The sequence below is a fragment of the Sorex fumeus genome, unplaced genomic scaffold (genome assembly GCF_029834395.1).
Source record: "Sorex fumeus unplaced genomic scaffold, SorFum_2.1 ptg000098l, whole genome shotgun sequence".
Lineage (NCBI taxonomy): Eukaryota > Metazoa > Chordata > Mammalia > Eulipotyphla > Soricidae > Sorex > Sorex fumeus.
Genome location: NW_026606155.1, coordinates 18,969,969 through 18,994,520, shown reverse-complemented (window position 1 = coordinate 18,994,520; position 24,552 = coordinate 18,969,969). Strand labels below are relative to the sequence as shown.

The window sequence follows — 24,552 nt, the reverse complement described above, 5'->3', positions numbered from 1 at the left end:
CATCAGGGCTGGAACAGTGCCAGGAGGGGTTCCAGATATTTCCCACCCCCAGTAATGCCAGTCATGGCCCAAATCAACGAATACATTAAAAATCTTTTACTTATTAAATACAGGTAAATAAAAAGCCTTAAGTTAACTTCAAAAATTTGAGGTGTCATGAAAAAAAAAAGGCAGGGAAGATTTTTTAAATGGTTTAAAAATATACATAAAATCTAGGATTTTTTTTTTATCACATTCATTAAGCCCAGTTTGGCGGTGCTGAATATATTCATATTCATTTCCAGAACATTCCATTTCCAGGTCTTTTTAAAAATCACCCCAGCTGAGAGTCTGGACCCATTCGACTCTCCCGTAACCCCAGTCCCTAGTCAAACCTCTCTTCTCCTTTGCCTCTCTGAACATGATAATTTTAGGTATCATGCAGTAATAAAGGCATACGATATTTGTCCTTCTGTGCCCAGCTTATTTGAATTGGAAAAAGTCTTTAAGGTTCATTTCAGACTGTAGTGTTGGACCAGAATTTTTTTTCCCCTTTCTGTGAATACATTTCCGTTGCAGGAACATTTTGCTCACCTATTCCCCAGCCAATGGATTTTTTAGTAGCTGTTCCCATCTTTTGGTTATATGAGCAAAGCCGTTAGTTAGAAATGCTGGCTTTTGTGCCACTCCTTGGATCTTTGTGGTGGATACTGTAAAGTGACTGTCTGGATCTCAAGTGTAACTATCTTTCCACTCTGTTTTTCATTTTCACAACCAGGGCCTCAAGGACAGGGGCAGGGAGCAATTCTGACCAAGGTAAGTGACGTCAGTCCATGTCACAGGGTCAATGTCAATTTTGCTCATCATGTTCTAGTCTAAGCCCTCTGAATTTCTCTTGCTCCCAATCCCCAATAGCTAGCTCCACAGAGAAGTCATCACCTGTCAATAATCTTTTCCTCTAGAGTAAATAAAAATTTTAACCTGTTATTCTGCAAAAACTGAAAATAACGAAGGTTCTGTTTCCTTTTAACTGGCACCCTTTACCTTTAAAAAAGTTGCTCAGGGAGTAGGTAGAAGCAGGTTTGGGGAGTTGTGCATAGGAGGAGAAGCTGTTTCGGCTCTTCAGCTGATCCCGTGTGTCGTGATTTGACCCACTGTTACCCGCAGTCTCTTTGATGGACCACGAGATACCTGTGGGGCGGTAAACACCGAATCAAGTCATTTTTCTGCCAAGTGAAACCTAAAAACAAGCATTCCACTGACTGTAAAAGCTTTTCACCAGAGGCCCTGAGGCTTGGCTGACACAGACTCCAAAAACTGAGGTAGGAGAAATACTAGAACCAAAGAAACTAATCAACTGAACAAGGGCGGAAACGATTCAAGTGGCTCTCTAACATATGAAGAGATACTCAACCTTATTCTTTCTTTGTTTTGGGGCTTACACTGGGGTTCTCAGGGTTTATTCCTGACTCTGTGTTCAGGAGTGACTCCTGATGCTCAGGGGGTCATATTTGGTAGCAGGGATTGAACAGGTGTCAGCTATATGCAAGGCACAGGTCTTATCCCCCATATTAACGTTGGAGACAGCCCCAACGTGGCTAAGTGGGTCCCTGCCTTCCTCACCACTGCAGGTGTTGCCCTGCTGAAGCTTTGAGCTTAAGTAAGAGGACGGCCTCCCAAATCGAGACAGACCACTCTTCGGGCCAGGGTATAGAGTAGCTGCAGTCTCTTGCTGGAGCCTCCAAACAAGGCTTCAACTTCTCTTTCATTTATTTTGGGGGTCCACATCCAACAGTGCTCAGGGGTTCCTCTGGCTTTGCACTCAGGAGTTAACACCTGGCAAGCTTGGGGGACCACATGGAATGCAGGAGATCAAATCTGGGTCAGCTGCATGCAAGGCAAACACTCTACCCATAGTACTATCTCTCTGCCCCCTCAACTTCACTTGTAATAAAATAAGTATACAAGTAAAACGATACCTCTGGTCCCCGTAAAGAAAGGCAGAGATTTGAATGCTTTCTAATCCCCCGTGTTGGCAAGTCTCCGATGGAAACAGCCCCCTCCCACACTGCTGGTGGGAGCAGACTCAATCCCGTGCCATGGAGGGCCAAGGGGCAGTAGCAGTATTGGGGCAGTATCAATTCAGTACACAGGCAGATACCTTCTGCCCATGATGCTATTCTTCAAGCAGCCACTCCAGATGCTCCCACATGGCAGAACACAGTTCCAGTTCACTCAAGGGAAGGTGTAGAACCGATACCTCCAGAGTGCAATGAATAAGCCTCCCCCCGGAAAACCATTTTAATGATTATGGTTTCCCCCTTGCCAGGGAAAATACAAAATTACTGATAACAATCTGAACAACAAATGATGGGAAATATCTAAAATTCACCATTAGTGCACTGGTTAAATAAATCATGGCAAATCATACAATTTACTTTTGTATGTTACTATTTTACTTATTACCGTGTGTGTGTGTGTGTATGTTGGAGCTGTACTTAGGCTTATTCCTGGCTCTGTGCTCAGGGATCACTCCTGGTAGAGATTCAGTGACCATATGGGGAGCTGGATCGGACCCAGGTCAGCTGCATGTAAGGTAAGGCCCTACCCGCTGTATTATCACTCCACCCCCTGTGCTTCTATTTTAGAGAGAAAATGATAAAGTTCTAAATGATAAGTAGTAATCTGGGAAGATGGCTAAGCTATAATGTCAAGTGAAAAAAGTGTAAAGCTACCACTAGTGTGGAAAAAAAGTAGGTAAAACTTATTCTGCACATCCCCAAATGCAAAGAGAACCTTTCTTTTTTCTTTTTTTTTTATGGTTTTAGGGTTGTACCCAGGGGTTACTTGGCTCTATGCCCAGGAATCAATCCTGGTGGTGCACAGGGGACCACATGGGGTGCTGGGGATCGAACCTGGGTTAGCCACATGCAAGGCAAGCACCTTACCCACTGTCCTAAATCTCCATCCCCACAAAGAGAACCTTTAGATTAAAACACAGGAAGGGGCTGAAGAGAGCTCAAAAGGCTGGAGCTCAGTTGCTTGGGATGTGGGAGGCCGAGCAAGGGTCCAGGCCCCGCATGGTCCCTCAAGCACTGTCAGGACTGATCCCTGAGCACAGAGCTGGGAGCAGCCCAAGTACCACTGGGTGTGGCTGCCAGATCAAAATGAATAAATGAAAAAGGGAATACATAGGAGGGAATGAGCACTGCTTGCGGTCACTGGCTGAGGTTGGGAACTGAGCAGAGGCATGACCGTGTGTGGGAAGGAAACTCACCGCTGTATGCCTTTGACGCTTTTGGAGTTTTAAAATCACATGACAGCACCTCCAGTTTAAAAAGATACCAACCCCTTCAAAAGTACTATAAAAAAGTAGATGGATTCTGCAAAAGTGTTGTGTGGTAACAGTGAGCGGCCAGCCATTGGAACCTGGTGGCGAGGGCAAGTAGTTTTGCAGGCTAGTTCCAAGTTAGCCCTTTCCCAGTGTGACTGCATGTCAGAAGCACTTGACACAGAGAGCAATTACTACAGTAATTGCAAATAGAGACCCTCACAGAAGAGACCCATCACAAAAGAGACCCTCCCTGACACCCCCACAACTCACTGAATCAGAATCATATTTCTGTCAATAACCTACTGGGAAAACTAAGTGTTTATCTACCTCTCCAGAAATGACCGTTTCCTCATTATGAAAAGCAAAACCTCCAATCCAGTCCATCTTTCAAAAATTAATCAATCACACTATTATTATCCCAGTCACAGGAAGATACAGATCCCTAAAACCTAGGGATCTCATTTTTAACAGACACCCTGAGGGAGTCTGAAGTAGCTAGCCAAGCATTAGCCCCAGGACAACCCACCCACAGAGCCATAAGGAAAGCCATCCTCCTGTCCCTCAGCCCCTTTTCCCAGCATTACAGTTCCAGAGCTGGGACGAGGCAGGGGAGTGCATGCTTTACTAGTGGGAGTCCCTGAGTTCACCAGGAGAACCGTCTGGGACCGCAGGTGTGTCCCAAAGACAAGCCAACACTCCTGAAGTGTGCTATCTGAAAATAGTCTAACCTTTCCCCTTTACCTGACACTCACTGAGGAGTCAGACATGCTGGTGACAACCCTCGAAGCCGCCCCTCCCAGGCCCTCTTGGACTTACTTCCCACAGGCTCCCCGCTCCAGCTGACTCGCTCCAGGTCATCGTCATCATCGTTATCCACGAAGTCTCGGAGGCTATTCACTGCCCGCTTGGACTCCTTTAGCTGCAGAGACACGGGGGACTCAGCCAGTCACCACTTCCCACTTGGGCTAGTTATTACCAAGAGGGCGGACACTTTCACCCCCCAACCACGGAAAGCAGACCCGTGAGGCACGTGCCAATACAGCACAATGTGTTTTAGCCAACACTGCAGTCCAGTGGCAAAGAGTTAGGAGGGATGAAAGTCACTTTTGAATGGGAATCATATTCCTGTCAATGACCTGCTGGGAAAACTGAGTTTATTTACTTCTCTGGAAATGGCTGCTTCTCCATTTGTGAAAAGCAAAACCTCCAATTTCGTCTTTCAAAAATAATAAATTATACTTTATGATAAAAGACTTGGGGTTCCTGGGGGAAAAATGGAAAGAAATACATCACCTTAAGAATGTAATGTAATGGGGTCAGTGAAATAGTACCAGTAGGGCACTTGCCTTGCTTATGGCAGACTTGGGTTCAATCCCTGACACCCCACAGGGTCCCCCCAGCACTGCCAGAAGTGATTCCTAAGTACTGCAAAGTATGGCCCATCAACCCCCACACCTGAAACCAAAAAAGCCAAAAACAAAAAAAACAAAAAACAAAAAGCAAAAAAAAAACATGCAAAGTAAGAAAGCCAGAGATGGTGTTTTGCAACTCCTATGCTCTTTTCTCAGTTCCTCTGCTCTTCTCGAAGGAGATTTTTCAGAAGCTCAGACTCCAACATTTCAGAGCCTCATGGAGACATGGTCAAATGCCTGGTTACCAAAGATGCCAGGAATTTCATGCTGTGGAGGAAGGTTTGACTTTCAGCACTTGCTCAAGGAAGCCCACCTGTGAGAGTTCATCGTCTTCATCATCAAAGGTGAAAGCCTTGAACTTGGAGCTGTTCCAATACTCCTCCTCATCACCCTTTGTCCGGTTCATCTGGAAAGAAAGTAATGCAATCATGTGTCCTCTCTGGACACCTCCCGGAAGGAGCTCCAATGGGTTTGGGTCCCGTGATGCCAACTCACCGCCCCCCTCACCTCTCCCCCCAACTGATCAGGAATAGACAAAAAGCTTTGGCAAAGCAAATATTGAAGCTAAAATACGAAATTAGACTCTTGGGTCTACTCACACTGTCACTCCTCAAATTACCTGCAGTCACTCGTTCCTAGGGGACTTATATTCAGAGCATTCGGGTGTTTTAAGAGATCAGACTGTTCTCGGTTCGAAGATATTTCATTATTTATTTAGGGTTTGGAGGCCTCTCCCAAGCAGGGGCTATTCCTGGCTCTGCGTTCACAGGTCACTCCTAGTGGTATTTGGGGTGAATATGGGCTGCTGGCGATGGAATCTGGGTTGGCCACATGCAAGACAAGTGCCACATGCCCCCTCTGCACACCCTGGGCTATCGCTCTGGCTCTAGGTTCAAGATATTTTATAAGTGCAAAAACAGTTTCTCTCGTGAAAAACAACAGAGGTAAAGTATTCAGCACATGTGTGTATTAAGGTCATAATATAAGAAGGTAAACGTGCTTATAAGAATGCAGTGCAATAAAAAAGATGAAGTCATAAAATTTACATACAAGTGGTACTACATGGAAAGTATCATGCTAAGTGAAATGAGTCAGAAAGAAAGGGACAGACATAGAAAGACTGCATTCACCTGGGTAACATAAAATAACAAAATAGGAGACTAACACCCAAGAATAGCCCAGATAAGTACCAAGAGGTTTACTCCATGGCTTGGAGGCCAGCCACACACACTAGGGGATAAGGCAGCTCAGACAGAGAAGAAAGCACCAAATAAAGGGTGTTGGGAGGATCCTCCTAGGATGGGAGAAGCATGCTGAGAGTAGATTATAGACCAAACATGATTGTCACCCATTGCCTCTTTTGCAAACCACAGCACCCAAAAGGAGAGAGAGAACAAAAGGGAATGCCCTGCCACAGAGGCAGGGTGGGAAGGGGGGAAATGGGGGGGGGGGGTGGGAGGGATACTGGGATCAGTGGTGGTGGAGAATGGGCACTGGTGGAGGGATGGGTATTTGATCATTGTATAATTTTAACCCAAGCACAAAAATTTGTAAGTCTACAACTGTACCTCATGGTGTTTCAATAATAAAAATTAAAAAAAGAAAAAGAATGCAGTGCAAGAGTCAGAGATATTGTATATTGCGCCACTAAGGGGCTTGCTTGCCTTGCCTGTAGCTGACCAAGGTTCAATCCCTGACACCAAATCTGGTTTCCTGAGCACTGGCAGGAATGACTTCTGAGCAAAGTGCTAGGAGTAAACCCTGAGCACCACTAGGTGTGACCTCTCCAAAACAAAAGAATGCAGCACAAACTTTCTTGAACACAATCAAAGTACAAACAAAATATAAAATTTTCTCTCATATATTCAACATATATCTATAGGGCTATCTTGTAGGATTTTTTTTTCTTTTTGGGTCACACCTGGCGATTCACAGGGGTTACTCCTGGCTCTGCACTCAGGAATCACCCCTGGCGGTGCTCAGGGGACCATATGGGATGCTGGGAATCGAACCCGGGTTGGCCGCGTGCAAGGCAAACGCCCTACCCGCTGTGCTACTGCTCCAGCCCCCCTGATTTTTTTTTAAAACTATTTCAAGAAAGTTTATTGAAATCAAAATGTAAATAGTATCGAAGGGTAAAGCTCTATTTCAGCAAAACCAATATAACAATTCTGAATATACTAAAAAATATTTAAAATTAAAAATTTCCCCACTATACTTCATTGTATCAAACAAAACTATTTCCCCTGCCCCCTCCAAGAAAAAGAAAAAAAAATCAGAGGAAAAAGTCTGTATTAAATCACCTGCAAGCAAAAAGAGAAAAATTTCAGTAGAGTGGGTGTGTTTGTGTTGCTAGAAATCAAACCCAAGGTCTCACATATGCAAGGCAAGTGCTTTACCTCTGAACCATATCCCTGGTTTTCAAAACTGCATTTGAACAAGTGCCAATTGTTAGGAAGGAATTCCAATCAGGGCATAATCATATATGCTTAATGAGATCCAACCAAAGTTTCTCATTCAACTATCTACAAACCCAAGGTGAATCCCCACTGTTTTCTAGTCTCCCACTGCTCAGTTCTGCTGACCAAAAAGGCTCTGGGGGCCATTTCACATAATAAATGAAATGATGCAGCAGTTTGATCAGACCGAGTTCGTGTTTCTTTGTGATTGGTCAAAGGGCAGAAGTCATGTGCAGAACCCTAAGTTTAATCTCTAGCATGGTATGCACACATGCCACCACCATTCAGAGGGGGAAAAAGAACACAACTGAAACTTAACTAAGTGCTATATAAGATTTGTAATATGAACTCCTAAGGGTAGCATCTATTGAGGTTTCAGCTGCCAAACAGAGAGGTGTATACAAAGTTGTTTCTTGTGTGCTCATTTAAAAGTTTTACCAATCATTTAAGCTCTGAGAATATTATGGTGACTGAAACTGACAAATATGAAACTGACAAATATCTTGCTTCTGTGTAAGCTGGTGAGAAGCTGGAAAAAGAATAAAAACAATGCAATTAAATGCAACAAAATTATCCTACCTGTATCTTTAAATCATAATTTTATTAAAGGTAAAAATTTGGGAAATGAGAAACTGGTTAAAAAAAAGTTAAATTAGTTAATACACATTTTGTTTTAGTATCTAAATCCCTCTGATAATTAATGTAAAATTAAAATAACACTTTGTTATATTGTGTTTGGGGGCCACACACAGCTGTGCTCAGGGCTTACTCCTGGCTCTGTGAGCAGGGATCATTCCTGATGGTATCAGAGATAGTGCCTGGGTTAAGTGCAAGCAGACAAGCACCTGACCTGCTATTCTATCTCTTTGGACCCTAAAATAACATTTGAATATAAATTAATTTAAATCTAAAGCTAATCTGATGAATCTAAAGTCCTATAACCTAAAATCTAAAGTCTGATCATCTAAAATTAGATTTCAGAGTTAGGGTGATAGCTTGAAGGACTGGAACACATGATTTCATGCTCTAAGCCCCAGGTTCAACCCCCGGCACCAAAAGCAACACTCTAGAATTACATGGTATAGCCTGGTGGTCTCCAGCACTGCTGGAACAGAACACCTGTGCCATCAGACCTTACCCATAGCCAGGCTGGGTGCCACTGAGAGCAGCCTCTGCGCATCCTGATCAGGGGGCACCCTACTCCCAGAAAAAAATTAAGCAGTAAAATGATATTTCACTCTAAAAAATATTGGGTTACCTTAGAATGATAAACTAAATGGTGCCTACTTAACTGAATCAGAGTGAAAAAACTGGTTTAAGTCATTGACTCCGGAGGCTATAAAATGATTCTGAAGGATCAATTTGCTTTTCATTTTATTTCAATAGTATCTTTCTAATAGAAGACTGAATAGATTTGTGGCCACAACTTTGATAGCTCTTCACATCCTTCACTCGAGCTTCCTGATGTCAAGAGCTCTAGAAATGGCAAAGTGATGGTGGGTACTTTTCACTCTTTGTTCCCTTCCCAAGGCAGACATCACTAATTGGTCTCTACTGAACCCAGATATGGTTTAAAAATTCGGGGCCGGAGTGAGAATACAGTGGGCAGGGCACTCGCCTATGGGGCCAACCTGGAATCAATCCCCAGCATCCCATACGGTCCCCCAAGCACCACCAGAAGTAATTCCTAAGGGCAGAGCCAGGAGTAATCCCTGAGCAACTCCAGTGTGACATCCTGAGCATCCCCGGGACAAAACAAAACAGCAATAACAAAAAAAGCCCACATAAAATAAAAATCCTTTTGTATATTACATTGCAAGGAGTCAAAACCAAATTTAAAAAAAAAGCTGGCAGTCACAATTAAATCATTCCTTATAGTATGATAAGTATAGCCCTAGGAATTAGGCAACCTTCAATTCAAATTTTATTTTCTCCAATTCCCAGTGAACCGCGTAAATCATTTTACTTCTAACGCCTTGGAGAAAGCATCTTACCTCACAGGACTGCAGTGAAGAGTAAATACAACTCAGGAAACACCTATCCCAGTGCCTAGCAAAAAGTAAATTATAAATATTAGTTCTTTCTAGAGTAGACTATCTTATTCCATTTCCTCATATGTAAAATGGGTGTAATGACAGAATTCTACTAGATGATGATGAGGCTCATTGAGTCAGTTAATACCTGCAGAGCATATAGAGCAAGACACAAAGTAAATGCTCACATTATCTTTTATTAATAAATCATCATAGGGGATGGAGCGACAGCACAGCGGGTAGGGCATTTGCCTTACACATGGCCGACCTGAGTTTGATTCCCAGCATCCCATATGGTCCCCTGAGCACCACCAGGAGTAATTAATTCCTGAGTGCAGAGCCAGGAGTAACCCCTGTGCATCGCTGGGTGTGACCCAAAAAGCAAAATAAATAAATAAATAAATAAATCATGATGGAACCAGAGAAGAAGCTAGGAAAATACTTTAATATAATCCTAAAGGTTAAAAAAAAATTCCCAATCCCCTGGAAGTCCTTGCTACCTTGCTAGCACTGAGGCGGCATAGCACATAGAACTGTCTCTGACAAAGGTGTAGGTTTTCAGGACCTTTGTCACTGTCAGCTGCACTCTCTAAGGCAGGCCACCTTCACTTCCCATTTCTGTTTCACTGTTGGGAAACCGAGGCACAAAGGATTGATGACCAGCGGCCTTGCTAAGTTCTCCTGCACGCCAGTTTTCTGTCTCATGGTCGCATCCACTCTGGATGGCAACTATCTGTAAATATCTACGGGCACATATCTATCTAACCCAATAACCTGCTGGCTATTCGTGGGAACCCTGTTGAACCAAAATCAGAGGACACTTGGTACCAGTACGTTAACTTGGACCGCCAAGTCAGAATCCAGCTTCTCGGGGCAATGTCAGGAGACAGTGACTTAAGGAGTCTAGAAGTGACACAGCATCCCCGGGGCAATTTCAGGTATAACCTGGGACAGACAACTTGAGAAAGAGCTTCAGAGGTACTGTAAATACTTCCAGCTTAAAACAACTTATTCGTATCATTTGCTATTCACGATGGGGAGCGAGCATACAAGACAAGGCAAGTCCAGCAGATCCAAGGGAACAGACACGGAAGGAAAACAAGAAGGGGGGTGCGGGCCGGGGGGAGGGGCGCACCTACACCCCCCCCCACGCCTCCTGCCCCACTGCACGCCCCCAGAACCCAGCCACGGTGCAAGCTAGGGGTTAAATCCCGCTCGTCCCGTCCCCTGCCCCAACAGACGGACTGAGATCAGGGAAGGAGGCTTAGACCAGACTCTTTAGACCAAACCCCCAGGACCGACGACCGACCGCAGTCGCTACTATGTATCGGACACCCCAGGGGTTGGGGTGGGGGGGACCGAATGCTCGCTCCGAATCAATGCCAAGGTCCAGTCGGGGCTCCACACCCCAGTGTGCCCCGACGGCCAAAAGACTAGGAATCGCGCCTGTCAAGTCAAGCCGGGGGTGGGGAGGTGTCTCAGGGGCCCCGAGAATAAAGAGAAGATCAAGATGCGGAGAGGCTGCGCGCCCAGTCAGCAGCGCGGGCCCCAGGAGGTCGGGACACCCTCACCTCTGCCACACCGAGCCCTCCCCGTCAGGACAACACCAGACGCCTCGGCCGCGGCAACAGCCTCTCTAGACAGGCTGGGCGGCATCAAAAGAGGGCGGAAACGCTAGTGGCGGCGAGGGCGGAAGGTCAGAATGCCCGGCGAGAGCCCGGGCGCAAGCCCTTCTGGAACTTGTAGTTTTCTACACGGCGGCCCTCCGGGGTCATCCGCACGGGCCGCGGGACTTTCGGACTACAACTCCCAGAATCCCCTGCGGCCCCCGTGCCGAAGGACGTTTCCTTTCCTTGCGACCTTCCGCGGGGCTCGAGCGGGTCAGGCCTCAAGACTACAACTCCCAGGAGGCTCCGCAGACAACCCCCTCCCACACCACCCCCCACCACTTCAGGGTCCAGGGAAACAGCCCAACGTGGTCTTTGTGCTCCCCGAGTGGCTGAGGCGTGGGTCTCCTGAGCTTTTGCAATTCAGGTCCCTCTGCAAATCGCCTAAGGAAGTTTGAAGAAGGCTCAGAAACGGCGAAGCGAAGGTCCCGAGGGGTGGGGGGGAAACGGAAGTCCCGGGGGGGGGCTTGAGGCGGAGCCGGAAGTGAGGGCGGGGAGGGGGCGGGGGTGAAGGGAAGCGCCAGCCCGGAGCGTCTGCGCTCGCTTCTAGTAGTTTCCAGGCGCTGCCGGCGGTCGGGACCCGAAGGTCCGGAGGTGGTGGCTGTGGCTGCGGCTGCTCCGAGCTGGTGGCGGCGTGAGAGGAGAGCCGATGGCCAAGTGGGGCGAAGGCGACCCACGCTGGATCGTGGAGGAGCGGGCAGACGCCACTAACGTCAACAACTGGCACTGGTGAGGGCCAGCGGGGCCAGGCCGCGGGGACGCTCCTGCCGGCCCGGCTTGCGGGGTCCCTGCAGCCTGGGCGAGACAAAGCCGCGCCCGGACCCCCCTCCCCCCGCGCCCCCGCCCCGCAGCCGGGACCCAGAGGAGACTGTGTTCGCATTCCAGGGGTCCGCATCCCCAAAGCCCCTCCTTTGACCGCTTCCCCCCCGCCCCCAACCCCGTTTCAGTGTATGGGGGTGGGGGGCTGGAGGGCTGGAGGGCTATGCAGCGGGCAGGCGCTCTGGAGTTGGGATTCCAGGCGCGGGAGGACTTCACCTGGCCGCGGTCGCCGGACGGGGCGGTGAGATGCTCCGCACACACGTGGCCGCGGGAGGCAGTTAGCTCCCGGGGAGGTGGGGGCGGGGGGCGCACGGCCACGGGGCAGGACGCGGGGCTGCGTCTCCGGGTTGGCGGCCCACGCGTGGGATGAGCGCCCCGAGACCCCCTCTGTCTGGTGCACAGGGCGCAGGCTGTGGGGCGTTTTCTGCAGGTGCCCGGGCGGGCGGGCGGGAGGGCGGCGCGGTCGCGCACCCGGAACTGTTGAGCGGTGTTGGGAACTCCGGGAACCGCGGGTGGTTGCCGGGCGTTCTTGGCGTCTCTCGGCAGAACCACGCTCACGAAGCCTGCCTCTCTTCCCGAGGTCTTGCAGCCTTATCTTGCCATTCCTCCGAACTTTGTTCTGGCTGCTTTCACTGTATTTCTACTTTGTTGCAATTCTTCCACCACTACCCTCCCGCCTCCCCCCGCCCCCTTTTTTTGCTACTTATTTGTGCTGCTTAGTACTTACGGAGGCAGTAATTGCTCTTCTTCCTGCCCTGCCCCCACGGCCTACCTCCTCTCAACACTCGCAGAGTACCTGACCCGATTGAGGTGTCCAAGCCCTGGGACTAACATGTTTTTGGGGCCGTTTAGAGGGCACGCACTGGGCAGAGCATTGACAGCGCTGCCTGAGTGGGACGGCTTAGAACACGGATCAGAATGATTGGGTCCTTTCTTAAAGGGCTTTTTGCAGCCAAACACTGCGTTTGGTGGCTCACTCTGCCCCTGACTTCAGCAGCATGGTACTCGGCTTTTCACTTGGTCAAATAGGCGGTGTGCCACGGTATCAGATATGACCAGAGCACCATGGTATTGACCAAGGACACATGGTTTCCACTTAGCTCCTACCACTTTCTCCACTGCAGGTACCCTTGCTTGTAGCAAGCAGTGAGGTCTATATAATGCAGCATATGTTTCCTCTTCCTCCAGCCCCCCTCCAGACTCAAGTACTGTTGCAGGTCTACTTGAGTGCCTGTTTTCTGTGTTTGCAGGACAGAGAGGGATGCTTCAAATTGGTCAACAGATAAGCTGAAGACCCTGTTCCTGGCAGTCCAGGTGCAGAATGAGGAGGGCAAGTGTGAGGTAACAGAAGTGAATAAGCTCGATGGAGAGGCATCAATTAACAATCGCAAAGGCAAACTTATCTTCTTCTATGAGTGGAACGTCAGACTTAACTGGACAGGTGAGTGTGGCGAGTGGGGAAAGAGGTTAAGTTGCAGGTTGGTGGCCTGGTTGGGACCCGTGGCAGACAGGCGTGGAAAGACCCCTTCCCCCCACCCCCCCACCCCCACACACACACCCCTGTTGCCTTTTCAAGAGAGACAGTGCCAAGCTCTTGAGTGCCCTGTAAAAAAGCAGCCTTGGTTGGTGCACTTTCTCCTGGGTCATGCACAGGCTGAGACCCAAGTGTCTCAGGGTCTCACAAGTCCCCGCCAGCAAAGTGGTTTGGGGACACATTTGTTGATTTTTCCAGACTAGTTACTTTTGTTCCTTGAATAATTTAAAAGTGGGGAGGGTGTTTTAGAAACTTTGTGTCTTCTTGGTTTTTACCTCTTTCCACTCTATCCAGTATGAATCTGGAATACTCTGCAAATACAGCTTGTAAGGCTTTGGAACAATTTTATCTTTCAATAATTTTCCTGCTGTATAACATTAGGAAAGATTCGGGGTCATGTAAGTGAAAGCTCTGGGGTAGATGGTAATTAAATTTGCTTTTGTGAGCCCATTTGACGGTTGGGAAGCTGAATATAAAAAGGCACTAAAGCTGGACTGGAGAGATAATACAAGGGTTCAGGTGCTTGCCTTGCATGCTTGCCACCCCAGTTCAGTCCCGGATTCACCTTAGGAGTGAGGGCTAGAGTGAGCCCTGAGCACTGCTGGGTATGCACCCCACCCCTTCCTTCCCTCCCCCCCCAAAAAAAAAATCAAAAGTCACAGAAAGACACTAAAGCTAAAGGAATATATGTCTTGGGCAAAGCATTTGGTTCTGCAATATTGGATAAGTTCTTAAAGATTGCCACATTTTGCACAATAAGTCCACGGAAGTGCAGTGGGGGAGGGACAGAACTTCACTGGTGTCACGTTTAAAATTCAGGCACATGAAAATTGGTGGCACAGTTGTACGCATATTAAATGGTAAGAAACATATAGATTATCAAGGAAAATAGGGTGCTTTCCTTTGAAAAACATCCGAACTTTACTTGTGAAAGTGGATGTCAGAGGGTTGTGACTTGTGGATTATTGTGAAGTGGTGAAAGGGAGCTGTGTGAAGTCAGGAGGAAGGTGTCACTGGCACTGTTTTGTGTGGTGTGGCTTCTAACAGGAGTATTTGAAATGAGAAGATTGTGACAGGTAGATATTAGAGAGATGTGTGTGTTTTGTATCTTCCTATGTAGCTCTGTTCTTAGGGGTGTGTGTGTGTGTGTGTGTGTGTGTGTGTGTGTGTGTGTGTTGGCCTAATGTTTCTCATTGATGAGATCACAAGCAAATGTGAAAGCCTAGCAGTCACACAATCATGTTTTCTAAACAAGTGTTCTAGCAGGACTGGCTATGGGCCAGAGTTCTCCCTGGCAGGGCGCATGCTCACACCGAACTCCAACCCTTTGAGTCTCTGTAGTTCTTGGATTGCATGCGGAAAGACATGACTTCTGAGGTGGAGGGTGGGTTTCCTGTGGCGTTGGCTCTGAGTACCGCGGGCCGCTTCAGGTGTCCAAAAGAAGAATAAAACAGCAGTGGGTAGGATGCCTGAGCAGCATCCCTTCAGAGGAGAGATGACTAAGGCAGTGCATTGCTTTTCACAGGTACCTCGAAGTCCGGAGTGCAGTACAAGGGCCACGTGGACATACCCAATTTGTCTGATGAGAACAGTGTGGATGAAGTAGAGGTTGGTGCTTCCCGACACCTCACCCGACTTGTATCTTTCACATCCTCTTTCAAGGATGAGCAAATTGACCGTTTGGCTTAAGCATTAAATACCCAGTCCTTGGGTGGTTTCGTGCCAGTGGCCGCCTCTCGGGCCGCTTTGCTTATTTAATACTTACTTGGCTTTAGCTGGTCACCTAAACTGGGACGTTAGCTACCTTTGCCTTGGTTCGAGAGAACTTGAGAAGGAGCCCTGGTGGGGACTGAGCCCATTGCTCAGCCCCTCGTGCATTTCCTGTGGGAAAGGTCAGCAGTTCTCTTGATTGCGCTGGACTCACCTTCCAAACTGTGGGTGCCCCTCATTGATTTACCACCTACTTCTGGTCTTTCACTCAGATTAGTGTGAGCCTTGCCAAAGATGAGCCTGACACAAATCTCGTGGCCTTAATGAAGGAAGAAGGGGTGAAACATCTAAGAGAAGCAATGGGAATTTACATCAGCACCCTCAAAACAGGTATCCCTTGAGTAGTTATGCATGCCTTAAGGAGATAGTTTGCCACCTGTCAGTCCTTTCTTGCGCAAATGGAAAGAGGTTTGTTGGGAGGGGGGCATATTTTATCTGAAAGTGAGCCTTTAAAATCTGTGGAAGTTCTTGCGTTCTCTGATATGTTGGCTCTCAAGCTCTTGAAATATGACGTGTCCACGTTGAGGTGTACTGTGAGTACAAAACGCTGGCTTTTTGAACACTTGGTAACCAAAAAATGTGGTAAGATAATTCATTGATTTTTTTTTTGTATATCAGTAATGTGTTAAAATGATTGACTATTATATTAAATACATTATTTTACCTTTTTTTTTTTTAACTTTTTTAACATGGCTACTAAAAATTGTAAAAAAGTGCATTCAGAAGGGCCAGAGACGTGGCTCAGAGGACTGGAGCACAGGTGTTACATGCTGGAGGCTCAGGTTCAATACCCAGAAGCCCCCCGCATCGCTTAACGTGACCCCAGATACAAATATATTTGAAGCTGGTATTGTCTTTGTTTGGGGCCACATTAGGCGGTGCTCCAGGACTACTCTTGGTGTGGCCTTGGGAATGTGCCCTGGTGAGACTGGGGGCCACTGTGCGATGTCAGGAACAGAGCTCAAGCCTCCTGCATACAAAAACTTTCCCTGACTCTCATCAGCCTTTGCTTTGGACAGTGCTAGTCGAAATAAATACTCGGGCTCCTTGAACTCACTCCTTGGTCACAGCCTGGACTGCCACTGATCTAATTTTATCCCGGGCCGAGTGGAGGGTTAGTGAATAGTCAGCTCAGCTCTTGCCAACAATTCCACTTTTGCCATTGTGTTCTGCACTTGGTATTGGCGAACGGATCATGCTCACCACCAGGAACTAGTATGGAAAGTAATCCCTTTTGTTGGGGAACCACTACTCATGGGCTCTAACTGGTCATGTGGCTCTGCTGCGGAGGTGAGGCAGAGTGGAGAAAAGGGATTAAACGTCACGCCTGGGTGTCCTCTCCGCCGGTGCAGTGACTGCAGGGCCGCTGCATCTGTCAGCTTCCATAGTTGGCCTCACTCACACCCACCAAGTGGTCACCTGAGTTGGTTCTGTCCTATTTCCAGTCTTCTCTCTGGCCAACCCTGTCTGCCAGAGACCAAAAGCCCAGGTGGGAAGTAGCCAAACTTTGGGTTTTCTGGTCATGACCTTATCGTGAGTTGTAGTAGCTATTATTCATCGACATGTAATGAAGCCCCCAATGCAGGCTATTAAGGAATAGCTTCCAAGACCGGGATCTCTCTCTTTTCAGAGTTCACACAAGGCATGATCTTGCCCACGGTGAATGGAGAGTCCGTCGACCCAGCAGGGCAGCCAGCACTGAAAACTGAGGAGCGCAAGGTAAATGGTGTTCCCCTGGAGGGGTGGGGTGGGCGGCCGGCTGGTCGGAGTCATTCTCGCACAGCAACTCCTCTGTGCCTGCCGATCCGGAGTGGCTGGTGATTGGCTAAGGCACGTCTGCTGTTGTCCGTCTCCCCACTTTCAACCTGGTTCTGTTCAACTTGGCAGCCAGTGGGAGCTGTGGGGCACTCTGGGGTACATTTAACACCATTAGAAGCTTGGGAACACCAAATGAGTTAGCCTGGGTCTGTCTTCTGCCCTATTTCCCACCGGGGGCGGTGGGGGGCAGGGGGGGGTCATGCTTTAACTAGAAGTCTCATCACTGACTTCACTGAGTAGGAAATGATTGGTTGGTTTCACCAACTTGCAGGGTGAACACGTACTTTCCCGGAGCTGGAACGTGTTCAGTTGGGGTCTAGCACTTGTTTTTGGCCTTACTGCCTTCTTGTCAGTATCAGAAAGGATGTTCTGAGCGGCGTGGCAGGCAGTAGGGGACCACTGCCTCCAGGTTTATTTATTTATTTATTTATTTGCTTTTTGGGCACACCCAGCGATGCTCAGGTGTTACTCCTGGTTCCGCACTCAGGAATTATTCCTTGTGGTGCTTGGGGGACCATATGGGATGCCAGAGATTGAACCATGTTGACCGTGTGCAAGGCAAATACCCTACCTGCTGTGCTATCTCTTCGGCCCCAGTCTCCAGCTTTTTTAAGCCTAGAAATTCTCTTCAGAAATGTCTGATGATTTGAAGTGTCCTTTGAAGGATGGGTTTTCACATCAGCCCTTCTTCACTGGAGTTGTTATTTTCAGTGAGAATTGAAGATTTTTCAGGGACTGTTCACTTAGGAGCCCCAAATTTCCCCTAACCCCTTGGAATAATTAGCCTTGGAGGTGAAGCAGTTGGAGAGAATGAATCCGGTCCCTGAAACCATTACTGGAGGTTTGTCCTCCCCTCTGTACTGACCTTCGACTGCCCCTTCCACAGGCTAAGTCTGCTGCTCCTGCAAAGTCCCAGTCCAGACCGGTTGGTGTGAAAATCCCTACTTGTAAGATCTCCCTTAAAGAAACTTTCCTGACATCACCCGAGGAGCTCTACAGAGTGCTCACCACCCAGGAGGCAAGTATGATCTTACCCTCGGGCATTGTGTCCGCTGTTCCAGGTGGCTTGGACGGTTCAGAGTAGGTACCAGGCGTGGAGATGCGCTTTCTTCATACAAGCTGAAGCAAAGTGGGGGAAAAGCCACTCATCTAAGGGGACTCATCTAACAGGAGCCACGGGGAGTCATTCTTAGAAAAACAACAGAACAACCGAGCAGAAAGCTCAGTGGTCTGTGGCAGAACAGGACGGATCTTGAACCCCGCTCGTGGGACAGCACAGTGTCTTTGGAAATGACAGCTGAGGCACTTGCTGTGAGCTGCGTGTGGCCATGAGTCCCACTCAGAGCCTTACGTCTGCTCCCTGCCTCTGTTCCACAGCTGGTGCAGGCCTTTACCCACGCTCCTGCAGTGCTCGAAGCAGACAAAGGTGGGAAGTTTCACCTGGTAGATGGCAACGTCTCTGGGGAATTCACCGATCTGGTGAGTAGCAGCTAGCCAGTCCCATGGCCTTTCTATCTGGTCAGGAGAATAAAACCTTCCTCTTCTTTCAATTTTGGTTAAAATATAAAGCTTTAAATCTCTTTGATCACTCATTCCTTTCCTTATGACTTTTTGGGTCACACCCGCTAATGCTCAGGGGTTACTCCTGGCTCTGCACTCACAGATGACTTGTGGGGGGGTGCTCAAGGAACCATATGGGATGCTGGGGATCGAACCTGGGCTGACCACATGCAAGGCAAATTATCTTGCCTGCTGTACTATCACTCCAGCCCCTCAGTCCTTGTTTTTTAAAAAGAAGACTATGATTTGGATGTGTGTGTGTGTGTGTGTGTGTGTGTGTGTGTGTGTGTGTGTGTGTATTTCCCTCCTCCCCCACACCCCCACCCCCCATTTAGTGGAGTTAAAATTAGTTCTTTCCGGATGCCGGAGAGAATTCAGTGGGGTAGGGTGTTTACTTTGCACCTGGTTCCAATTTCTAGCACCTCTTATGGGCCCCTGAGCACTGCCAGGAGCAAGCCCTGAGCATGGCAAGGTTCCTGTCATCTCTTTCTTTTTTATTTTATTTTCTTTTAATATTTATTAGTGAAACATCATGAGGTACAGTTGTAGACTTACAAATTTTTGTGCTTGGGTTTCAGTTATACAATGATTGAGTACCCATCCCTCCACCAGTACCCATTCTCCACTACCCCTAATTCCAGTATCCCTCCCGCCCTCCATCCCCCCATTCCACCCTGCCTCTGTGGCAGGGCATTCCCTTTTGTTCTCTCTCTCCTTTTGGGTGTTGTGGTCTGCAAAAGAGTCATTGAGTGGCAATCATGTTCGGTCCATAATCTACTTTCAACATGCATCTCCCATCCTGGGAGGATCCTCCCAACACCCTTTATTTGGTGCTCCCTATCTGAGCTGCCCTTTCCCCTAGAATGCCCGGCTGGCCTCTAAGCCATGGAGTAATCCTCCTGGTACTGATCTCGGCTATTCTTGGGTGTTTGTCTCCTATTTTGTTACTTTATGTCCCCCAGATGAATGCAATCTTTCTATGTCTGTCCCTCTCTTTCTGACTCATTTCGCTTAGCATAATACTTTCCATGTAGTACCACTTGTATGTAAATTTCATGACTTCATCTTTTCTAACAGCTCCATAGTACTCCATTGTGTAGATGTACCAAAGTTTCTTTAACCAGTCATCTGTTCTCGGGCACTCAGGTTTTTTCCAGATTCTGGCTATTGTAAACAGTGCTGCAGTGAACAAACAAGTACAGATGTCACTTCGCCTGTCATCTCTTTCCCCCTTCTTTGTCCCCGCCCCCCCCCCCCCCATCCTCACCCAACAAAACAAAACAAAAATTAGTTCTTTCTGGGCCAAGGACAGCGCAGAGAGCATGCTCTGCATGTGGGGCCTCAGGTTTGATTCCGGGAGCTGTGTGGTCCCCTGAGTACTGCAGACATGCTGCCTCCCCACCCCGAGTACTCTGGTGAAATCAAACATGGGTAAGAGCTTGCATATACAGGTGGCTTTGTGACTTTAGGTCCTTGTCCCCCAAATTTGACCTAGACACAGTTGACCACACCCGATTTGGAAATAAGAGAATTTGTAGTGACTAGCAGGGCTAGAGCTGCTGCTGTTCGGCTTTGTCCCCGTGAGTACTATAAACGCACAGGTCATGCAGTGCACAGAGATCCCAGCCAGGATAGGGTGCAGAGTCGTCTAATACAGACCCAGCAGTTTTCCACCGCCATCGACAGCCGTGAAAACATTGGAAGACTCCTGTTACAGACTGACTCTTTGGTTATTTCAGGTACCCGAGAAACATATTGTGATGAAGTGGAGGTTTAAAACATGGCCAGAAGGTAAGAAGCCCGTTGGTGTGTTGCTGTTACTCTAGGGAACATGCTTTTCTCCATAGCGTCAAACACAGATGGGCACCAGGGCTCTGAACCCACCCCCTACCCCTCTGCTCTTCCCAGGGCACTTCGCCACCATCACCTTGACTTTCACGGACAAGAACGGAGAGACGGAGCTGAGCATGGAAGGCCGAGGCATCCCTGCCCCTGAGGAAGAGCGGACGCGGCAGGGCTGGCAGCGGTACTACTTCGAGGGCATCAAACAGACCTTTGGCTACGGCGCGCGCTTGTTTTAGGGCCAGCGGCAGGGCACTGCCCCCTGCCCACGCATCCGTCCAGCCCTTCTCCCGGCTAGGGCTTTGGGACTCAAAGGGTTGCACCATCCCAGCCAATAATTTGAGCCCCGGGCTCGTTCCCTCCACGTATACCTTGGGTTTGTGCATGTTTTCTGCGGGGTGGGAAGGAAAGGGTGATTTCTCTTTTATGTGTACATACGCTAAATAAAAATAATTTTTAAAATGCACAGATGTGAACTCTGCATTGAGTGGGTGATGGTATTAGGAGTCCTCTTGAAGTTTCAAACAATAGAGAAATTGCAGAATGGCCTCGTCCGTTCTGAGTAGGTGGAGGTATTTATAAGGTACAAAGGAGCTGGTCTGCTCTAGGCGTCTCTGAGCTACTTCCTGAAGATGGATTTGATCCAGCAGATTGCCACCAGCTCTGGGTTCTTGTGAACAGTGGGTAAGATGAGCACGCCAACCACTGCAAGGCTTCTATGTTGTATATGGCTCTTGGATTTTATTGCTCTTAACAGCTCCTTTAGATGTATTTCTACAGACTGGCAGTCGAGAGTGGGAGCCCTCTCTTCCTTGACACTGCTCTCCATTCACCACTTTCTTCGCCACATCACACTCCTCTCTTTGACCTCATTTTTTCTTTCTCCCGCAGTGCCAACCCTCACTATACAGTGATCTGGATTTATGTTCACTCCATATCCCTGCCCCTTAGTTTCTTCTACCAGTTGGTTTTACCGTGTAAGGGCCTCCTGTTGTAACAACCAGTCTGATCCTGTGTGCAGGTGAGGGTGTTGGGTGGTTGCGTGGTGACCATTTGTCTCTCGCATGTGCCCTTTACATAGAGGTTGATAAGATTATCTCATGCTCCCTAAGGCAAATGAGATCTGTAGCAAGCAGGACCAGTTGTTTCATGTATGCAAATTAGGGTGTGTAAGTTGGTCCATTAAATCTGGCCCCTCTCTTGTTTCTCCCTCTTCATTTTCTCTAACTGATGGGCTGGCGGGGGTATACAGTGCTAGAAGACCGTATTGCTGGTAGAGGTTCTGTTTTGGACTTTCAACCCTTCATGACCACTTGTCCACTTGTAAGGAGAGGTAATGACCAGGTGCTGGCTTGACAGAAGGCGGGATCTCCACCTAGTGGCAGAGGGGAACTATGAGCAGTTCTCAGGGCTTAAGACACCACTATCAGAGTAGACACCTTGAACCCACCCATTTAACATATCCAACCCTACTCACCCATCCCTGCTTTCCCCCCCTAGCACCCTAGTTAGGGAGATTCTGTCATTTTAGGCTTAAAACCACCTAGATCTTCCATTTCTTAATGTATCCCAGACCCAACAATGGATTTAGCATGTTGAGGATTGGAACAAGTTCAACTGAAGTGCTAGGTTCACGTCTAACGCAGTCTTCTTTTTTTTTTAAATGTAGGAGTATTGCTATTTATTCAGCCATTAATTAGGCTGATTGAATTGGGCATGAACTCCACCTTTATTTTTTCTTTTTCATAAATTTATCTATTGAATCACCATGAGAGCAGTTACAAAGCTTTTGGGTTTAAGTGTCAGTTATACAATGATGAAACACCCGTCCCTTCACCAGTGCCTATTTTCCACCACCAAAAACCCCAGTATACCCCCGTTCCACACCCTCCCCCTACCTTGGGGCAGATGATTTCCACATTACTCTTTCTCTACTTTAATTACATTCAATATTTCAACACCAGACCCACTATTATTATTTGGGATTTTACCCCAACACTCAGATCTGCTGAAAAGACAACCATAGACAATTTGTTTTCTATTGCTGGTTATGAACAGCATATGATGTTGCACGGCCGCAGTAGTGGCCGCACAATTTTGGAATTCTGGAATTTTAACAAATCTGGAGGGATTTCTTCCAAAACCTGCTGGGTTCTGAGATTTGTTCATGTCTGTTAAGCAGCTTGATCAGGAGCCAGAGAGGCCATTTGTGGGCGGTGACCCGGGGTCTTGTTGGGGCTGGGAGGAATGGCTCCACCCAATCCCATGAGGCCCCGCGTGTCTCGTCACTGAGGGCCCAAACTTGACTGTCCAATGGCCTCTGCAGTCTTCTGTCTTACAGGTTCATCTTTATGAAGGAATGCTGCTGCTTTTCTAGAATGTCATCTCCTGAAGCTGAAAACCCCAGGCCTTTTTTTTTTCTCCCAGAAAGAAGAAACTAAATGCCCTTATAACCTAGATCCATGAAACCAGCTCACTGGGCACTCGCTAATTGCTGGGGTCTGGACTGTTTCAAGCCTGAACAGGTCTCACCTGATTCCTGCCCTTGACATGGACACCCTAATCCAGAATCTCCCTTCAGCTTCAGCTTCAGCTTCAGCTCTTTCATCTCATTCTGCCCACAGTGAGATGGCCAGGAGGCCGAATGCTGATCCTACAGCATGACTTGGCCAAAACAGTGAAAACGAATCAGAAACTATCCACTGAGCTGATACCCATCCCACCCCGACCACCTTTCTCTTGCATTACTCAAAGGAGTGCTAAATTCTAAGGCAGCATTATATTTGCTTCCTGAGGTTCAAAAAAGATGCCTTTGGGTTCCGAACCCTGGCTAGGCTTAATTCAACTCATCAGTTCCCTTGTCAGAGATTCAAGGGCAAAAGTAGGACTCTTGACCCTGGACTGAAAGGTACCATTCTAGAGAAAGAAAGTGAGATGGGGCTGGGATGATGGCTCAAAAGGCTGGAGCACACACATTGCACATGGGAGCCCCAGGTTCAATCCCTGGCACTGCATGGGCCTCTGAGCACTGAGGGGAGTGGCCCCCAACTACCATCAGGATGGGACCTCGTCCCCCCAAATCAGAGTTTCTGGATAGCTTAAAAACTTGAACATCTGTCTGACATGGACTGGACAGGTTAGGTTTTGCAGAGATGGTTTTCCAACTAGCCATCTGAGCTGAAAAGGAATGACAAGACTCAAAACAATTGCGCTCTTGGTTGAACTTGAGTTCAATTGAGAATGTGGGGACTGAGGGTGTGGAGCAGTGGTCACAAATTCCATGCTGGGCATCGCCCCACATCACTGAGTACGTCCCCAGGACCAGAGACCACCACCCTGGGACCTGACACCAATGTGCCACCAAGTGTTTGGCCCCGGGCCAGTACCGCAAATGAGCGCACTGTTCATTTCAACAACGGGAAGGGATGGGGATGAAGTCTGCTGATGTTTCCTGAGAAGTTGAGGGAATGTCTCACTCACCCATTAAGTGAGTCGAGAGTCAGGGAGATGATGGCTCAGGCTCAAGAGGACCCTAAGGTGAGGGCATTGTCAGTGAAAAGGTAACAGACCCAGCATGGGGAGTGGGGCACGGGGGCGTGGCCTCTGCCAAGTGCTATCTGCCCATCCTAGCCTCTGCACCCAAATGTTCTGTGAGCCTGAATCAAGATTCTGCAAAGCAGGGTCACTGAGGAAAATTGCAAAGCATATGTCAAAGCTTCTTGCTGACACCCCTCTGGAGAAACCTATTCAAATCAGGAAACGGGTCTCCACAGTAGAAATGCTTTCTTGGGTGAGAGCGATAGTACAGTGAGTAGGTGTTCGCCTTGCACAAAACCAACCAAGGTTTGATCCCGGGCACCACATATGCTTCCCAGTGCTTGCCAGAAATAATTCCCGAGTTGTAGAGCCAGGAGTAACCTCTGAGCATTGCTGGGTGTGACCCCAAATCAAAACAAACAGAAATCTTTGTCAACAGGTGTCATGGGGCCCAGGAACCTTGTTTTTGCAACTACAGTGATTTTCATGTCAGGGCTCTGTTGCAAGACACTGCAAACATGTTAACAAAACTTGTAACAGAGAAGCAGAAGCAGCTCATTGAGGGTTGGGAAGGAGGCCCTAGGGACAGGAGCAGGAGCAAAGGGCTTTGTCACTGGCTCTCTGTGGTCCCCAGGGAGTCCCCGAAGCACTAGCAGCTGTGGCCCCCACACCAAGGTGCCAGCCTGACTCACGGGAGCTGGCGGAGGCTGCACCGGAGGCTGCTTTATTCTCCTTTACTCTTCCTTAGTGTTGGATTTTGGTGCCGACTCCTGAGGTGCTCAGGGTCA

The 24,552-nt window shown here is 48.1% G+C and overlaps 2 protein-coding genes across 2 annotated transcripts in view; one reads left to right on the top strand and one right to left on the bottom strand.

Annotated features, from left to right (window-relative positions):
- Positions 1-10,897, bottom strand: part of VIPAS39 (VPS33B interacting protein, apical-basolateral polarity regulator, spe-39 homolog) — a 32,739-nt gene extending 21,842 nt beyond the window's left edge. Inside the window, exons 1-5 of the mRNA XM_056133354.1 lie at positions 10,789-10,897; positions 9,179-9,233; positions 5,039-5,131; positions 4,130-4,232; positions 1,024-1,170 (exon numbers count right to left, since the gene is read on the bottom strand). Of these exons, the coding sequence (XP_055989329.1) occupies positions 1,024-1,170; positions 4,130-4,232; positions 5,039-5,131 (343 nt within the window). The 5' untranslated portion in view covers positions 9,179-9,233; positions 10,789-10,897. The remainder of the gene's footprint in view (positions 1-1,023; positions 1,171-4,129; positions 4,233-5,038; positions 5,132-9,178; positions 9,234-10,788) is intronic.
- A 484-nt stretch (positions 10,898-11,381) lies between these two features.
- Positions 11,382-20,693, top strand: AHSA1 (activator of HSP90 ATPase activity 1). The gene is made up of 9 exons (XM_056133716.1): positions 11,382-11,613; positions 12,954-13,144; positions 14,763-14,845; positions 15,220-15,337; positions 16,638-16,726; positions 17,712-17,843; positions 18,203-18,304; positions 20,125-20,176; positions 20,294-20,693. Exons 1-9 carry the CDS (start codon positions 11,534-11,536, stop codon positions 20,464-20,466), a joined length of 1,020 nt encoding a protein of 339 aa, XP_055989691.1. The 5' UTR covers positions 11,382-11,533; the 3' UTR covers positions 20,467-20,693.
- Positions 20,694-24,552: the final 3,859 nt, after the last annotated feature.